This window comes from Rhynchophorus ferrugineus, unplaced genomic scaffold (genome assembly GCF_030347505.1).
Source record: "Rhynchophorus ferrugineus isolate W39M unplaced genomic scaffold, kcgeb_rfMv2 rfM7, whole genome shotgun sequence".
Taxonomy (NCBI): Eukaryota; Metazoa; Arthropoda; class Insecta; order Coleoptera; family Curculionidae; genus Rhynchophorus; species Rhynchophorus ferrugineus.
Window position 1 is genome coordinate 3,188,386 of NW_027472586.1, and position 17,814 is coordinate 3,206,199.

A 17,814-nucleotide genomic window follows, 5' to 3' on the forward strand; every position below is an offset into this window, starting at 1 on the left:
TTAATGCCAAAGCAATCAGTAACAAGGCATAAATATCATGACTTCTTTATAAAGAGATGCATCGAGATGCGTGTAAAAACGACAGGGAGTGGCAACTTGGTAGTTGCCTGTTGCTTGTAACACAGCTTCAAATAGTCGCCCCATTGAAATCAGATAAAATGACTTACAACAGGACTTTATTATATTTTAAAGATATTATTTCTAGTATTGTGCCCACATCAAAAATATACATCACGTGCTTTATAGTATGCAAAATGATTGTCAAAAAATATTGACTCTTCTCAATAGCTAGTTGTTCTTACTTACATACATAAAATATTCAACATTGAATTGAATGACTAATTTTTTGAATAGCTGTTGAAGAACCAGTGTTGATACCCACGAACCCGTGCAACCCATCACCTTGCGGTCCCAACGCGGAATGTCGCGAGATCAACGGTTCCCCATCTTGTTCGTGCTCGCCACAATTTATCGGATCGCCGCCGAACTGTCGTCCTGAATGTGTCAGTAACAGCGAATGTGCCAATCACTTGGCCTGCATCAACCAGAAATGCAAAGACCCTTGCCCTGGCGTTTGTGGAACTAATGCCGAATGTCGTGTAGTCAGTCACACGCCCAACTGCGTCTGTATCCCCGGTTACGTCGGAAATCCGTTCAGTTCCTGTCACTTACCACCCCCAGTGCCAGCCGAGATCATCAACCCGTGCAACCCTTCACCTTGCGGGGCAAACGCTCAATGCAAAGAACGAAATGGAGCTGGCGCCTGTACTTGTTTACCAGAATATATCGGAAATCCTTACGAGGGTTGCCGACCAGAATGTACCATCAACACAGATTGTCCGTCGAACAAAGCCTGCAGTAATAACAAATGCATCGATCCCTGTCCCGGTACCTGTGGTTCCAACGCGTACTGTCAGGTAATTAACCACGTGCCATCCTGTACGTGTCAACCAGGGTACACCGGAGATCCGTTCAGATTCTGTAACTTAATACCTATAGTCCAGCGTAAGTTCGTCTAGATTATTCCTGTTTGTGCGTATTTTCGATGTATACATTTACAGCCGTTCAAGAAGAACCCACAAACCCTTGCCAACCTTCACCCTGTGGTCCCAACAGTCAATGCAAGAACGTTAACGGCCAAGCCGTGTGTTCTTGTCTGCCCGAGTATACCGGAAGTCCCCCAGGTTGTCGTCCCGAATGCGTCGTCAGTACGGAATGTCCACTGAACAAGGCCTGCGTTAATCAGAAATGTACCGATCCATGTCCGGGCACTTGCGGCTTGAACGCGAATTGTCAGGTCATCAATCACAGCCCGATCTGTAGCTGTCGACCCGGCAATACCGGAAATCCCTTCACCAGATGTTACCCCATACCACGTAAGCCTCACATCCTTGTACATAACCCACCGTGATCGACACTGATCTAATTTTAGCCCCACCAGCCGAACCTCCAACGCCGGTAATAGCAAACCCGTGCGTCCCATCGCCATGCGGTCCCAACAGCGAGTGCAGAGACAACGGAGGTGTCCCCGCTTGCAGCTGCAGGCTCGGCTTCATCGGTAGCCCACCAAACTGTAAACCTGAGTGCGTCATCAACTCGGAATGTCCCAGCAACTTGGCTTGTATCAGGCAAAAATGCGCCGACCCCTGTCCCGGATCTTGTGGCTTGAACGCCATCTGCTCGGTCATCAGTCACTCACCCATCTGTTCATGTCTAGATGGATATATCGGTGATCCCTTCATTACATGCTCTCCAAAACCGCCGGAAGGTAGAAGTCGATTTTTATCGAAAGGCACCATTAAACTAATCCAAAATTTTAGATAACCCTATCGAAACCGACCCATGTAACCCCTCGCCTTGTGGTGCCAACGCCCAATGCAACAACGGAATATGCACGTGTCTTCCTGAATACCAAGGAGATCCTTATCAAGGTTGTAGACCTGAGTGCGTCATCAACAACGACTGTCCCAAAGACAAGGCGTGTATCAGGAACAAATGTGTCGATCCTTGTCCAGGAACCTGCGGTCAAAACGCCCTATGCACGGTTTACGATCATATCCCAATGTGTTCCTGTTTATCCGGATACAGCGGCAATGCTTTCATTCTTTGTTCCCAGATTATCGGTAATATTTAACTTGTATCCTTGTAATAACATTTAATGGATTAATTTGTGGAATTTTAGCTCCACCACCCGTAAACCCATGCTCGCCATCACCTTGTGGTCCTAACAGTCAATGTCGCGAGGTTAACGGTCAAGCCGTGTGCTCGTGCTTGCCCAATTACAGCGGAAGTCCCCCGACTTGTAGACCCGAGTGTACCACCAGTATCGAGTGCGCCCTGAACCGAGCTTGCGTGAACCAGAAATGTATCGATCCCTGTCCGGGAACCTGCGGAATCAACGCTAGATGCCAGGTGGTTAACCACAACCCGATCTGTACCTGTCCATCTGGTCAAACCGGTGATCCCTTCATACGGTGTCTTCCGATTCGTAAGCTCGTCACTGCAACGTGATCAACAAGCATTTTTACTGAACCATCATACTTTTAGCTGCGGAGGAACCACCAGCTCCGGTTAACCCATGCCAACCGTCGCCTTGCGGCCCCAACTCTCAATGTCGTGACATCAACGGGTCACCGTCCTGCACGTGCCTGGCCGAGTTTGTCGGTTCGCCGCCAAATTGCCGGCCGGAGTGCGTCAGTAACAGCGAGTGCGCGTCCCACTTGGCGTGCATCAACCAGAAATGCAAGGACCCATGTCCTGGATCCTGCGGGCAGAACGCTGATTGCAAGGTTATCAGTCATACGCCGAACTGCTACTGTACCGTTGGATACACCGGAAATCCTTTCGTTTTCTGCGACATCATACCAATACAGGCACCAGTCGAGGATATCAATCCTTGTAACCCATCCCCTTGCGGTGCCAATGCCGAATGTCGCATCCAAAACAAAGCTGGGGCCTGCGCGTGCTTGCCTGAGTATATTGGAAACCCTTACGAGGGCTGTCGACCCGAATGTGTCCTCAACTCCGACTGTCCATCCAACAAGGCTTGCATCAACAGCAAATGTCGCGATCCTTGCCCTGGTACCTGTGGTCAGAACGCCAACTGCCAAGTAATTAATCACTTACCAGCCTGTACCTGCATCCCTGGCTATACCGGCGATCCATTCAGATACTGTAACATTATACCAGCACAACGTAAGAAATATCACTCGTCGTCATTAAATCACAACCATTGCAAACATTATCTTTTAATAGCCGTAGAAGATGTTCCCCAAAACCCATGCCAACCGTCACCCTGCGGACCCAACAGTCAATGTCGCGAAGTTAACGGTCAGGCGGTGTGTTCGTGTCTACCCGAGTTCATCGGTAGTCCACCGGGTTGTCGCCCTGAATGTACCGTGAGCTCCGAGTGCGCCCAGAACAAGGCCTGTATCAACCAGAAATGCGCCGATCCTTGTCCTGGAACTTGTGGATTAAATGCCCAATGTAACGTCATCAACCACAGTCCTATTTGCAGCTGTAAGACTGGATTTACCGGAGATCCCTTCACCAGATGTTACAATATACCTCGTAAGTTCACTTCGCGTGTTCATATCAAAAACATCCCTACATGAATTCTTCTAGCGCCCCCTCAAATACCGGCTATCGAGCCTATACGAGACCCGTGCATTCCATCACCGTGCGGCCCCAATTCACAATGCAGGAACATCGGAGGATCGCCATCCTGCTCTTGCCTGCCACGATACATCGGCAGTCCCCCAGGTTGTCGTCCGGAGTGTACCATCAACTCGGAATGTCCAAGTAACCTGGCTTGCATCCAAGAAAAATGCAAGGATCCTTGTCCCGGGTCATGTGGAGTGAACGCTCAGTGTTCCGTCATCAACCACATGCCTATATGTACCTGTATCACCAATTACGTTGGGGATCCATTCACGCTATGTTCACCCAAACCTCCACCACCACCAGAACCAGTGGAGACCGATCCTTGTAACCCCTCGCCCTGCGGACCCAATGCCCAATGCAGAGACGGTGTCTGTACCTGTTTGCCCGACTATCAGGGCGATCCTTACCGAGAATGCCGACCCGAGTGTGTCTTGAATAACGACTGTCCCAGGGATAAAGCCTGTATCAGGAAAAAGTGCGTCGATCCCTGTCCGGGAATATGCGGGCAAAATGCCGAATGCGCCGTCACCAATCACATCCCGATCTGTACATGTCTCTACGGTTATACGGGCAATGCTTTCGTGCTGTGCAACCCCATTCCTAAACCGGTAGTCACCAATCCATGTATCCCATCACCTTGCGGACCCAACAGTCAATGTCGGGAGATAAACGGACAGGCTGTCTGTTCTTGCGTGCCAGGTTTCATGGGATCCCCACCATCCTGTCGACCCGAATGCGTCACCAGCTCCGAGTGTCCACTAAACAAAGCCTGCGTTAACCAGAAATGTATCGATCCCTGTCCCGGAACCTGCGGTCTCAACGCCAAGTGCCAGGTGGTGAACCACAGTCCGATCTGTAGTTGTTTACCCAACTATATCGGAGATCCGTTCGTGCGTTGTACACCAAAACGTAATAATACCTTCGTTTTTATCACCGACAATATAATGAGCCCCAATATTTCAGCGATCGAAGAACCAGTTTCGATTGACGTCTGCAATCCATCTCCCTGCGGCCCCAACGCTGTATGCAAGGACACTAACGGTTCCCCGTCTTGCTCCTGTCTCCCCATCTTCATAGGATCGCCACCGAACTGTCGTCCCGAGTGTATCAGTAACAGCGAGTGTCCCAGCCATCTGGCGTGTATCTCCCAAAAATGCGCGGATCCATGCCCGGGAGTGTGTGGACAAAACGCCGAATGTCGCGTGGTCAGTCACACGCCCAACTGCGCCTGTATCTCAAACTATGTCGGAAACCCCTACACTCTATGTTCACCACCTCCTCGTAAGACCTCAGTATTTCCATACGAACCAAGAGATAACGCCTCTATTTTAGTACCACCCCCAATGGAATTCATATCCCCATGCTCACCATCACCGTGCGGACCCAACGCCATCTGCAAGGCCCAAAACAACGCGGGTTCATGTACCTGCGTCCCAGACTATATCGGTAACCCCTACGAAGGCTGTCGACCAGAATGTACCGTGAATTCGGATTGTCCATCGAACAAGGCCTGCATCAATCAGAAATGTAGAGACCCCTGTCCGGGGGTTTGCGGTCAAAACGCTGAATGTCACGTTAGGAACCATCTACCGCAATGCACCTGTTTCGCGGGTTATTCTGGTGATCCTTTCAGATATTGTAGCGTTATTCAAGGTAATATATCCGTCGGACTTTCATCTGTTGGTATTTTTTTGATAACGCGATGAAATCAACGCTTAACTGAGTAGACTTGGATGGAAGAATGTATAGAGAAGGCTCACACCAAATTTCAAACAAATCGGTTCGGTAGAATTTGAGATATCATCTCAAACGTCTTGAAAAAAGTAGTTTCTACATAAAACGCATTTAAATAATCTTAAAATCTCAGACTTTAGAAGTTCAGAAATATGAGTGTCTTAACAATCTTCTCCATACCCCTGAGGAACAAACCTCAAGTTCCCTTAAGAGAACAGACTGTAAAACCAAATCAACGCACCAGATTATTGCACCCGATGTTACTTAACGCCGCATTTCAAAAATACATCAACAGATACAAGACCCAACATTTCTATCCGTATCTTGACCCCAAATACATCACGAAATTATATTTGTAGCGATCGAAGCTGAACCACAGGTTCCAAAGAACCCTTGTCAACCATCACCCTGCGGCCCCAACAGCCAATGTCGCGAAGTTAACGGTCAAGCTGTTTGCTCGTGTTTACCAAACTATATTGGAAGTCCACCAGGTTGTCGCCCTGAATGTACTGTTAGCTCTGAGTGTGCCCAAAACAAAGCCTGTATCAATCAGAAATGCGCGGATCCTTGCCCCGGAACTTGTGGAATAAACGCCCAGTGTAACGTTATTAATCACAGTCCAATTTGTAGTTGTGTATCGAGTTATACCGGTGATCCGTTCACCAGATGTTACCCAGTACCTCGTAAGTTATCACGTGACGATAAGAACGACAGAGTCGTAATGTTAACATCATCGTTTTAGCACCGCCACCCGTTCAATCCGATCCAGTTTATACGAACCCCTGTGTACCGTCACCATGCGGACCCAACAGCCAGTGCAGGGAGATAAATCAGTCACCTTCCTGTAGCTGCTTACCCAACTTTATCGGAGCTCCACCAAACTGTCGACCCGAGTGTACCATTAACTCGGAGTGTCCCAGCAATCTGGCCTGCATACAACAAAAATGCAGGGATCCTTGCCCCGGTTCTTGCGGTAACAATGCCCGATGCTCTGTCATCAACCACATGCCTATCTGTACGTGTATCGATGGATACGTCGGTGATCCATTCACGTCCTGTTCACCCAAACCGCCACCACCACCAGAACCTGTCGAGACCGATCCTTGTAACCCTTCACCGTGTGGATCGAACGCCCAATGCAACAACGGCGTCTGTACCTGCTTGCCAGAGTACAGCGGAAATCCCTATGAAGCCTGTCGACCTGAATGCGTCCTGAACAGCGACTGTCCCAAAGACAAGGCCTGCTGGAGGAACAAGTGCAGAGATCCTTGCCCTGGTACTTGTGGTACCAACGCTCAATGCTCCACCGTTAACCACATAGCTATCTGTACCTGTATTGCCGGATATACCGGTAACGCTTTTACCTTCTGCTCGAAGATACAAGGTAATATCCCCGCCAACTCCATAAACTATAAATCTAACGCGACGATTATTACCTCGACAGAAATAATACCACAAAACCCTTGTAACCCATCGCCCTGCGGTCCCAATAGTCAATGTAGGGAAGTAAACGGACAGGCTGTTTGTTCTTGCGTGCCCGGTTTCAGTGGAAGCCCACCGTCCTGTCGACCTGAATGCGTCCGAAGCTCAGACTGCGCCCTAAACAAAGCCTGCGTTAACCAAAAATGTATCGATCCTTGCCCCGGTACTTGCGGCATCGCTGCTATCTGCAACGTGGTCAATCACAATCCTATTTGCAGTTGTCCAAGTAGATACAGCGGTAATCCGTTCGTCAGATGCACCCCTATCCGTAAGTTTACCACTATTAATGAATGAAATACTCGTTCAGTACATTGAATGGAGATATATTTCTCGTAGAAGAAGAACCGCCACCACAACCAACAAACCCTTGTCAACCATCCCCTTGCGGTCCGTTCTCTGAATGCAGGGTCGTTAACGAGCAAGCCTCGTGTACTTGCCTCGCCAATTACGTGGGATCACCACCTAATTGTCGCCCAGAATGTGTCAGTAACAGCGACTGTTCCTACAACCTGGCCTGCGTCAACCAAAAATGTAAAGACCCGTGTCCAGGAGTTTGTGGTTCGAACGCCAACTGTAGAGTCGTTAATCACGTGCCGGATTGTTATTGCGTAGAAGGATTCACCGGAAATCCGTTTATATCTTGCGCCAACATACCACGTAAGCCTTCCAACTATGTTTTGCTTTTTGTTACGAACAACATTACTAATACCCCCGAGCCCCACGCTTTGACAACTAATTTAATACATGAACGATTATATTGTAGCCCCGCCACCCGAAATTATCAACCCTTGCGTGCCATCGCCTTGCGGCGCCAACGCCATTTGCAAGGAACAAAACGGTGCAGGTTCCTGCACTTGCCTGCCGGAATATATAGGTAACCCATACGAGGGTTGTAGACCCGAATGTGTGATTAACTCGGACTGCGCGCCCAATAAGGCCTGTATCGCGAACAAATGCAAAGATCCATGTCCGGGTACCTGCGGTCCTAACGCCCAATGCTCGGTCGTTAACCACTTGCCCAACTGCTATTGCGAGCCTGGATATACCGGCGATCCGTTCAGATACTGTAGCGTGCTACCTCGTGAACGTAAGATATCCAGCTCACAGTAATATCAGGAAATTGTCTTCGGTATTGTTTTTGGCCGAGAAATAAAACATCAAATTTCAGTAAAGACATAAATATTTTCAGATAAAAGTTTTCAGCAATAGAGCTGTTCTTGTACAAAACTGAAATGAGCTCTAATTATCTTTTAAGTAACGTTATTACTGAAACAGAAATTCAATATATTATCATTCATAAGCTTAGTCTATTTCCTCAGGGATCTGAACTCATATTTCAGCTTTATACCAAAATATGCTTCAAAATAATTTTGCTCATATCCAGCAACCATATCCTAAGTACAAATAACATATTGCAGTTGTTATAGCAGATTCTTCTTCAATAAAATTCAAGTCTTAATCTTTTATAACTCATAAACTCACTTTATGTGATCATAAATCTGATCACACATTTTTAATATACCAGAATATCTTTCACAATCATCTTCCTTATAGTCATCATGAATAACCTTTGTTCAGTTGAAAAATCGCAGTTGACATTGCAGACCTTTCTTTACCAAAATTTAACTTTTGATTTATCTTCTATTCCTCCTATCAATCTTTTCAATCTTCATCCCTTTTTGAGATTGAGCGTTATTTACTTCAATAAAGAAATGCATGAATGGAACTATTCCAAGTCATCCCTCACTCCGTAAACATATCTAAACCATTATATCAAAAAATTTAACCAATATTTATTCCGAAAAATTAGAAAAATTTGTAGAATATGATGGAAAACATTTTAGAGTGAAATTAAAGATAATAAGAATACATGTGAGCACCATCTTAGATAAACGATCACTTCATTTAAGCCCTTCGAAAATCGAAACAATTTCCTTGTGCATTTAATCATTCATTGTTATACTTTTGAGTATTTATTGTTTGTTTTATCAAACCGCATACTTATATCTGACTTTATAGAGATAAACAATGTCAAACCAAAACTAAATTCAATAAATAGAAGAATATTCCGGAGCTGAAAACTTTTTGTGGTACGTAGTAATTTCGCTATCCTCACCAGGAGTGATTTGTACAATAAAACCGAAAACAATTTCTATGAAATCAAATAATAGTAAAAGAACCAAATCGAGCCCCAATTTTTTATACAGCGACCACCGAAGAACCACCGACAAATCCTTGCCAACCATCACCTTGCGGTCCTAACAGTCAATGCCGCGAGGTCAACGGTCAGGCTGTTTGCTCCTGCTTGCCAGAATACATCGGAAGCCCGCCAAGTTGTAGACCGGAATGTACCGTAAGCTCCGAGTGTGCCCAGAACAAAGCTTGTATCAATCAGAAATGCGCCGATCCTTGTCCCGGCACCTGCGGAATTAACGCCCAGTGTGCCGTCATCAACCACAGCCCTATCTGTAGTTGTTCCTCGGGTCACACCGGTGATCCGTTCACTAGATGCTACCCAGTACCTCGTAAGTTTTGCTAAACGATCATCCGTCATCCGTCCATAACGTAATGATGATATTGTAGCACCCCCACCACCATCACGCGACCCCGTTCAAGTAAACCCATGCGTGCCATCCCCTTGTGGTGCCAACGCGGAATGCTCCAACGTGGGCGGATCCGCGGTCTGCAGATGTCTGCCCACCTTCCTGGGCAGCCCGCCCAACTGTAGACCCGAATGCGTCATCAACCAGGAATGCTCCAGTAATTTGGCTTGCATTAGGCAGAAATGCGTAGATCCCTGTCCCGGTTCCTGCGGATTCGGCGCCAGATGCTCCGTGATCAATCACACGCCAACCTGCACCTGTCCCGAAGGCTATACGGGCGACCCGTTCACCAATTGCGTTCTCAAACCGCCAGAACCACCACAACCTGCCGAAACTGATCCGTGCAATCCATCACCCTGTGGTGCGAACGCTCAATGCGATAATGGAGTATGCACGTGCCTACCGGACTTCCACGGAGATCCCTATCGAGGATGCCGACCAGAATGCGTACTGAACAACGACTGTCCCAGGGATAAAGCCTGTATCAGGACCAAGTGCGTCGATCCATGTCCCGGTACCTGCGGACAGAATACGGTGTGCTCAGTCGTCAATCATATCCCCATGTGCTCGTGCATCGAGGGTTATACCGGCAATGCTTTCGTCATTTGTTCTCCCATACCGGGTAAGAGAAAAACCCCATCATATAGTAATAGAGAGCAAACTCAATAGGTGTCCCTGGAGAAAAATTTCTCTTCGTCAAAGTCTAGATGTTTTACTTCTGCACCTAGAAAATAAATACAAATCAATAAAATTCCTTTACGACTCTTTGCATTGCAATTAAAACAAGATCAGTGTAGTGATATCTAGACATTGGACGTCGCGAAACATTTCTCCAAAACTGCCTCCAAAGTTATATCTCCGATTTCTCCGTGAACCCAGTACCGTCAAGTAAATTCACATAATGATAATCACGAAATTTCAGTACAAACCCCCACGAACCCATGTAACCCCTCGCCCTGCGGACCCAACAGCCAATGTCGGGAGATCAACGGACAGGCTGTTTGTTCTTGCGTGCCAGGTTTCATAGGAAGCCCACCGAGCTGTAGGCCGGAATGCGTGACCAGTTCAGAATGCGCACTCAACCAAGCCTGCGTCAACCAAAAATGTATCGATCCTTGCCCCGGCACTTGCGGTATAAACACCGTCTGCCAAGTGGTCAATCACAATCCGATCTGCAGCTGCTCCCCAGGATTTACCGGAGATCCGTTCGTTAGATGCATTCAGATCCGTAAGACTTCGACTTGTTTATATCGGAATCCGTGTTACCAAGACCGATTTTCAGGCGAGGAACCCGTGGAGTATAAAAATCCTTGTAATCCCTCACCGTGTGGCCCCAACTCACAGTGTAGGGAGATCAACGGCTCTCCATCCTGCTCTTGTTTACCAGATTTCATCGGACAGCCACCGAACTGCAAGCCGGAATGTATCAGTAACAGCGAGTGCGCGAATCACTTGGCGTGCATCAACCAGAAATGCAAAGACCCGTGTCCAGGAACCTGCGGTCAGAACGCGGACTGTCGCGTGGTCAGTCACACCCCCAACTGTGTATGTCTTCCTGGTTATGTCGGCGATCCGTTCACTTTCTGTTCACTGGAAGGTACACTAACATTAACGCATCATCCCCCAGGTTACTTAACACATACAAACAATATTTTAGTTAAACCTCAACCAGTGGAGAGACCCACTCCTTGCCTACCATCCCCCTGCGGTGCCAACGCTGTTTGCAGAGAACAAAATGGTGCGGGATCCTGTACCTGCTTACCAGAATACATCGGTAATCCCTACGAAGGCTGCAGACCCGAATGTACCCTCAACTCCGACTGTCCATCGAACAAAGCCTGCGTCCAAAACAAATGCGTCGACCCTTGCCCGGGTACCTGCGGTCAGAACGCTGAATGTCAAGTCGTCAACCATTTACCGTCTTGCACTTGCCTTCCACTATTCACCGGTGATCCGTTTAGATATTGTAACTTGATACCGCCAGCACGTAAGTATTTTATCGAGATAAACGGGTACCCAGAGGTTAACGGTAGGGTTATTTCAGCCGTCGAAGACGAGACTCCCCAAAACCCTTGCCAACCGTCACCTTGCGGTCCTAACAGTCAATGTCGCGAAGTCAACGGTCAAGCCGTGTGCTCGTGCTTGCCGAACTATATGGGAAGTCCACCGGGTTGTCGACCAGAATGTACCGTAAGCACCGAATGTCCCCTGAACAAGGCCTGCGTCAACCAAAAATGCGTCGATCCTTGCCCGGGTACTTGCGGCTTGAACGCCAACTGTCAGGTGATCAATCACAGCCCGATCTGCAGTTGCGTCAACGGATTCACCGGCGATCCGTTCACCAGATGCTATTCGATACCGCCACCACCACCGGAACAACCCAAACCGGCCGCCAATCCCTGCGTCCCATCGCCGTGCGGTCCCAACAGTCAGTGCAGAGACATCGGCGGTAACCCGTCGTGTTCCTGTCTGGCGACCTTCACTGGAACCCCTCCGAACTGCCGACCCGAGTGTACCATCAACTCCGAATGTCCCAGCAATTTGGCCTGCATACAACAGAAATGCCGAGATCCATGTCCCGGTTCCTGCGGCAGCAATGCCCAATGTTCCGTCATAAATCACACCCCTATGTGTACGTGTATCGATGGTTATATCGGTGATCCGTTCACCCTGTGTTCACCCAAACCACCTCCGCCACCCGAACCCGTCGAGACCGATCCTTGCAACCCTTCACCGTGCGGACCCAACGCCCAATGCAACAACGGTGTATGCACCTGCGTTCCAGAGTATCAAGGAGATCCTTACCGCGGTTGTAGACCAGAGTGCATCCTCAGCAGCGACTGTCCCAGAGACCGCGCCTGTATCAGGAATAAGTGCGTCGATCCATGCCCGGGTACCTGCGGTACCAACGCCGAATGTTCTGTCATCAACCATATACCGATCTGTACATGCCTCATCGGGTATACAGGAAACGCTTTCGTGCTTTGTTCCCAAATTCCAGGTATTATTCCAACGATTAGTGTGAGAATACGGTTACAGAGTATGTTATATTTTAGTTGAAGCTCCTAAGAACCCTTGCCAACCATCACCATGCGGTCCAAACAGTCAATGTCGCGAGATCAACGGGCAGGCCGTCTGTTCTTGCGTCCCCGGTTTCATCGGAAGCCCCCCGGCTTGTAGACCCGAGTGCGTAACCAGCTCAGAATGCGCCTTGAACAAAGCCTGCGTTAACCAGAAATGTATCGATCCTTGTCCCGGAACCTGCGGTCTCAATGCCAAATGTCAAGTGGTGAATCACAATCCTATCTGCAGTTGTTTGCCTGGTCAGACGGGCGATCCCTTCATCAGATGCTTGCCAATAAGTAATGATTCCCTCTTTGTCTTCGAACAGAGTGCCTCTAACAACGAAATTTCAGGAGAAGAACAACCCACCACCAACCCTTGCCAGCCGAATCCCTGTGGGCCCAACGCTCAATGTAAAGCCATCGGAGACTCGCCGTCCTGTTCTTGCCTGCCGGAATTTACCGGCACCCCACCGAACTGTCGACCGGAATGCGTCAGTAATAGCGAGTGTGCCTCACATCTTGCCTGCATAAATCAAAAATGCAAGGATCCTTGCCCCGGAACATGCGGACAAAACGCCGACTGTCGTGTCGTCAGTCACACACCTAATTGCGTCTGTCTACCTGGTTTCGTAGGTAATCCCTTCGTGAACTGCATCCAGAAAATCGAAGACGTGCCACTCGAACGTCCCACGCCCTGCGTACCATCACCGTGCGGCGCCAACGCCCTCTGTAGGGAGCAGAATGGTGCCGGTGCCTGTCAGTGTATCGCCGACTACATCGGAAATCCCTACGAGGGATGTCGACCCGAATGTACCCTAAACTCCGACTGTCCATCGAACAAAGCCTGCATCAACAACAAGTGCAAGGACCCATGCCCCGGTACTTGCGGCGCTAACGCCCAGTGCCACGTCATCAACCACCTACCGTCCTGTACTTGCATCGTCGGTTATACCGGAGATCCGTTCAGGTTCTGTTCCGTGATAGTCGAAGAACGTAAGTCGCGATAACTCCGCTTCCCCTCTCTGTTTTTAACACCAAGAAAATTTTAGCTGTCGTCGAGGAACCATCAAATCCATGTCGACCCAGTCCCTGCGGACCTAACAGTCAATGTCGCGAGATCAACGGACAAGCGGTATGCTCGTGCTTACCTGAATATATCGGTAGTCCCCCAGGTTGTCGTCCGGAATGCACCGTGAGTTCAGAATGCTCACCGGACAAGGCGTGCGTCAATAAGAAATGCGTGGATCCATGTCCCGGTACTTGCGGTCTCAACGCCAATTGCCAAGTCATCAATCACAGCCCGATCTGCAGTTGCGTTAACGGTTTCACGGGTGATCCGTTCACTCGTTGTTACAACATACCAGGTAGCGAATATGATCAATGTTAGGAACTATCGACCGTATCGACTTCATCAACTATTTAACCATCACACCCTTTTTAAATATAATAATAACTTATCGTTAATAGGGAATATTTTATTATTAGGAATTTAGTGTCATTCAAAATCATTTTGTGGATTTTGTTAATGTTTTCGTCGGTAACAACCTCTTTTGAGCGTCCACTGCGTTCACCGTCTTCGATGCTCACCGAACCAGTCGATAGTAAAAAGTAGTTCAAATCGAAAGTAGTTGACTGAAACAGTCGAGAGTGGTTTTCGATAGTTCCCTAGGCTAATAACCACCATCACCACCCCAAGAGGTATCACTACAACATTTCCATTTCTAGCCCCACCACCGGAACCTGAACGACCCATCATCAAGAACCCCTGTGTTCCATCGCCTTGCGGACCCAACTCTCAATGCCAGGACATCGGTGGCTTGCCATCGTGCTCTTGCTTGAGAAACTACATGGGGGCACCACCCAACTGTAGACCTGAGTGTACCATCAATCCAGAATGTCCCAGCAACCAAGTCTGTATACAACAAAAATGCAAAGATCCCTGTCCAGGACTGTGTGGTACCGGAGCTCAGTGCTCCACCTTCAACCACATACCGACCTGCACCTGCCTGGAGGGTTACATCGGCGATCCGTTCAGTTTCTGTAGTCCCAAACCACCGGAACCCACCATAGTCGAACAGGACCCTTGCAATCCGTCACCTTGTGGTCCTAACGCCCAATGTAACAACGGAGTTTGCACGTGCTTGCCCGAGTACCAAGGCGATCCCTACGTCGGCTGTAGACCTGAGTGCGTCTTAAACCAAGACTGCCCCCGAGACAAGGCCTGTATTCGAAACAAATGCGCCGATCCTTGCCCTGGAACCTGTGGCCAGAACGCTGAATGCGCTGTGATCAACCACATACCTACATGTACTTGCATCCAAGGCTACCAAGGAAACGCCTTTATTATGTGCAGTCCAATTCCACCGGAAATACCCAAGAACCCCTGCAACCCTTCGCCATGCGGTCCCAACTCCCAATGCAGGGAAATCAACGGACAAGCGGTGTGTTCCTGCGTCCCCGGGTACATCGGAAGTCCCCCCACCTGCAGGCCTGAGTGCGTTTCCTCCACCGAGTGCTCGCTGGACAAGGCCTGCGTCAACCAGAAATGTATCGATCCATGTCCGGGAACTTGCGGCCTGAACGCCCTCTGCCAGGTCGTCAATCACAATCCTATTTGCAGCTGTTCTCCAAGATACACTGGCGATCCGTTTACCAGATGTATTGCCATCGGTAACGAAATCCGTCCATCATTCTTAGAATCGTCCTAATCGCAAAAATTTCATGTTTTAGTTGAAGAACCCATCGATACCACGGATCCTTGCAACCCCTCACCCTGCGGCCCCAATGCTCAATGCAAAAACATCAACGGAGCCCCGTCATGCTCTTGTTTGCCAGAATTTATCGGTTCTCCACCAAGCTGTCGCCCTGAATGCGTCAGTAACAGCGACTGTTCCAGTAATCTCGCCTGTATCAACCGAAAATGCAAAGATCCTTGCCCCGGTGTCTGCGGTATCAACGCCGAATGTCGCGTCGTCAGCCACACTCCCAACTGTATATGTTTACAAGGTCATATCGGAAATCCGTTCGTGCAATGTAACATTGCTGAAGGTAAAAAAGTTTAAAATCCTCGCGGAGCCAATATCACAGCACTGTTTGAATTTTAGTGAGACCCAGTGAACAAATAAACCCATGCTATCCATCACCATGCGGTGCCAACGCAAACTGTAGAGAACAGAACAACGCGGGAGCTTGTAGCTGCATCGAGGGTTACCTGGGTAATCCCTACGAAGGTTGTAGGCCCGAATGCGTCCTAAACTCCGACTGTCCGTCAAGCAAAGCCTGCGTGCGTAATAAATGCGTGGATCCCTGTCCGGGAACCTGCGGCCAAAACGCCAAATGTCACGTTATCAACCACCTACCGTCCTGCAACTGCTTCTCGGGATATACCGGAGATCCGTTCCGTTATTGTCACGTAATCCCTCAAGAAACTCGTAAGTTATACCCGCTATATATATTTTATATATATATATATATATATATATATATATATATATATATATATGGTTATTACGATACCAACCAGATTCTAACAAAAAATGTTGCAGCACCACCCGAACCCAGCAATCCTTGTCAACCGAACCCCTGCGGACCCAACAGTCAGTGCCGCGAGGTCAACAGACAGGCCGTGTGCTCCTGCTTGCCAGAGTATATCGGCAGCCCGCCAAGTTGTAGACCGGAATGTACCGTAAGCTCTGAATGTGCTCAAAACAGAGCTTGTATCAATCAGAAATGCGCGGATCCTTGCCCCGGTACCTGCGGACTCAACGCCCAGTGTAGCGTGATCAACCACAGCCCGATCTGTAGTTGTTCCCAAGGTCACACCGGCGATCCATTCACCAGGTGTTACCCGATACCACGTAAGATTATCGCGTTTAGTTTCAACGTTTCCGTAATTAAACCTCACCTCACCGTTTTAGCACCACCGGTAGAATCTCCGAAACCCGTGATCACAAACCCTTGCGTACCATCGCCCTGCGGTCCCCACTCCATCTGCCAAGACATCAACGGAGCGCCATCGTGTTCCTGTATCACCAACTACATCGGAATAGCACCGAACTGCAGGCCGGAATGTACCATCAACTCCGAGTGTACCAGTCGACTAGCGTGTATCAGAGAAAAATGCCGGGATCCCTGCCCGGGTTCTTGCGGCTTCGGCGCCCAGTGCACCGTCATCAACCACACTCCAATGTGTACGTGTCCCGAGGGTTACACCGGAGATCCCTTCACCGGTTGTCACGTAAAACCATCTCCCCCACCAGCTCCACCACAAGAAACCGATCCTTGTAACCCATCGCCTTGCGGACCGAACTCCCAGTGCAACAACGGAGTTTGTTCCTGCTTACCGGAGTACCAGGGCGATCCCTACGTCGGATGCCGACCAGAGTGCGTCCTCAACACCGACTGTAGCCGAGATAAGTCCTGCATCAGGCAGAAATGCCGCGATCCATGTCCCGGAACATGCGGACAGAATGCCGAGTGCGCCGTCATCAATCACATCCCGTCGTGCTCGTGTCTCCAAGGCTACGTCGGCGATCCCTTCGTCATATGCTCGCCCATACCACCGGAAGCTCCCAAAAACCCCTGCAACCCCTCGCCCTGCGGTCCCAACAGCCAATGTCGTGAGATAAACGGACAAGCTGTCTGTTCTTGCGTGCCGGGCTATCTAGGCAGTCCGCCAACCTGTCGCCCCGAATGCGTATCCTCCACCGAGTGCTCCTCGAACCAGGCGTGCCTGAACCAGAAGTGCATCGATCCCTGCCCCGGCACCTGCGGATTCCAGGCCCTGTGCCAGGTCATCAATCACAACCCCGTGTGTAGTTGTCCCACGAGATTTACCGGTGATCCGTTCACCAGGTGTCAACCGATAAGTGAGTATATGTCAACACGCTACGGTACCAGTAACCCTGGAAACAACAACGATCTTTCAGGAGAAGAACCGGTAATTCCCGCAATCCCCGCGAACCCATGCAATCCATCACCTTGCGGTCCCAACGCACAATGCAAAGACATCAACGGAGCACCTTCCTGCTCTTGTTTGCCCGAGTTTATCGGTTCCCCACCAAGTTGTCGCCCTGAATGCGTCAGCAACAGCGAGTGCTCCAATCACCTGGCCTGCATCAACCAGAAATGTAAGGACCCATGTCCAGGTTCTTGCGGAGAGAACACAGATTGCCGGGTAGTCAGTCACACGCCAAACTGTGTCTGTAAACAGGGATATTTCGGTAATCCGTTCCAATTCTGCTCCATCATCGAAGGTATATTATTTA

General features: G+C 49.1%; 1 protein-coding gene across 11 annotated transcripts in view; it reads left to right on the forward strand.

Annotated features, from left to right (window-relative positions):
* Nucleotides 1–17,814, forward strand: part of dpy (fibrillin-like protein dumpy) — a 254,407-nt gene that overhangs the window by 216,275 nt on the left and 20,318 nt on the right. For 9 of the 11 annotated variants that reach the window (XM_076409337.1, XM_076409338.1, XM_076409343.1 and 6 more), the window contains 29 exons: nucleotides 355–1,005; nucleotides 1,062–1,376; nucleotides 1,433–1,768; nucleotides 1,821–2,123; nucleotides 2,183–2,488; nucleotides 2,548–3,195; nucleotides 3,256–3,570; nucleotides 3,625–4,572; nucleotides 4,627–4,944; nucleotides 4,996–5,316; nucleotides 5,757–6,080; nucleotides 6,140–7,147; nucleotides 7,216–7,536; nucleotides 7,643–7,966; nucleotides 9,087–9,404; nucleotides 9,463–10,104; nucleotides 10,405–10,710; nucleotides 10,765–11,079; nucleotides 11,140–11,469; nucleotides 11,527–12,483; nucleotides 12,539–12,844; nucleotides 12,899–13,540; nucleotides 13,597–13,911; nucleotides 14,273–15,217; nucleotides 15,278–15,595; nucleotides 15,652–15,978; nucleotides 16,093–16,404; nucleotides 16,465–17,415; nucleotides 17,476–17,802. In XM_076409337.1, coding sequence (XP_076265452.1) covers nucleotides 355–1,005; nucleotides 1,062–1,376; nucleotides 1,433–1,768; nucleotides 1,821–2,123; nucleotides 2,183–2,488; nucleotides 2,548–3,195; nucleotides 3,256–3,570; nucleotides 3,625–4,572; nucleotides 4,627–4,944; nucleotides 4,996–5,316; nucleotides 5,757–6,080; nucleotides 6,140–7,147; nucleotides 7,216–7,536; nucleotides 7,643–7,966; nucleotides 9,087–9,404; nucleotides 9,463–10,104; nucleotides 10,405–10,710; nucleotides 10,765–11,079; nucleotides 11,140–11,469; nucleotides 11,527–12,483; nucleotides 12,539–12,844; nucleotides 12,899–13,540; nucleotides 13,597–13,911; nucleotides 14,273–15,217; nucleotides 15,278–15,595; nucleotides 15,652–15,978; nucleotides 16,093–16,404; nucleotides 16,465–17,415; nucleotides 17,476–17,802 — 13,749 coding nt within the window. The remainder of the gene's footprint in view (nucleotides 1–354; nucleotides 1,006–1,061; nucleotides 1,377–1,432; nucleotides 1,769–1,820; nucleotides 2,124–2,182; nucleotides 2,489–2,547; nucleotides 3,196–3,255; nucleotides 3,571–3,624; nucleotides 4,573–4,626; nucleotides 4,945–4,995; nucleotides 5,317–5,756; nucleotides 6,081–6,139; nucleotides 7,148–7,215; nucleotides 7,537–7,642; nucleotides 7,967–9,086; nucleotides 9,405–9,462; nucleotides 10,105–10,404; nucleotides 10,711–10,764; nucleotides 11,080–11,139; nucleotides 11,470–11,526; nucleotides 12,484–12,538; nucleotides 12,845–12,898; nucleotides 13,541–13,596; nucleotides 13,912–14,272; nucleotides 15,218–15,277; nucleotides 15,596–15,651; nucleotides 15,979–16,092; nucleotides 16,405–16,464; nucleotides 17,416–17,475; nucleotides 17,803–17,814) is intronic. The other 2 variants (XM_076409339.1, XM_076409347.1) reach the window with 1 other exon arrangement.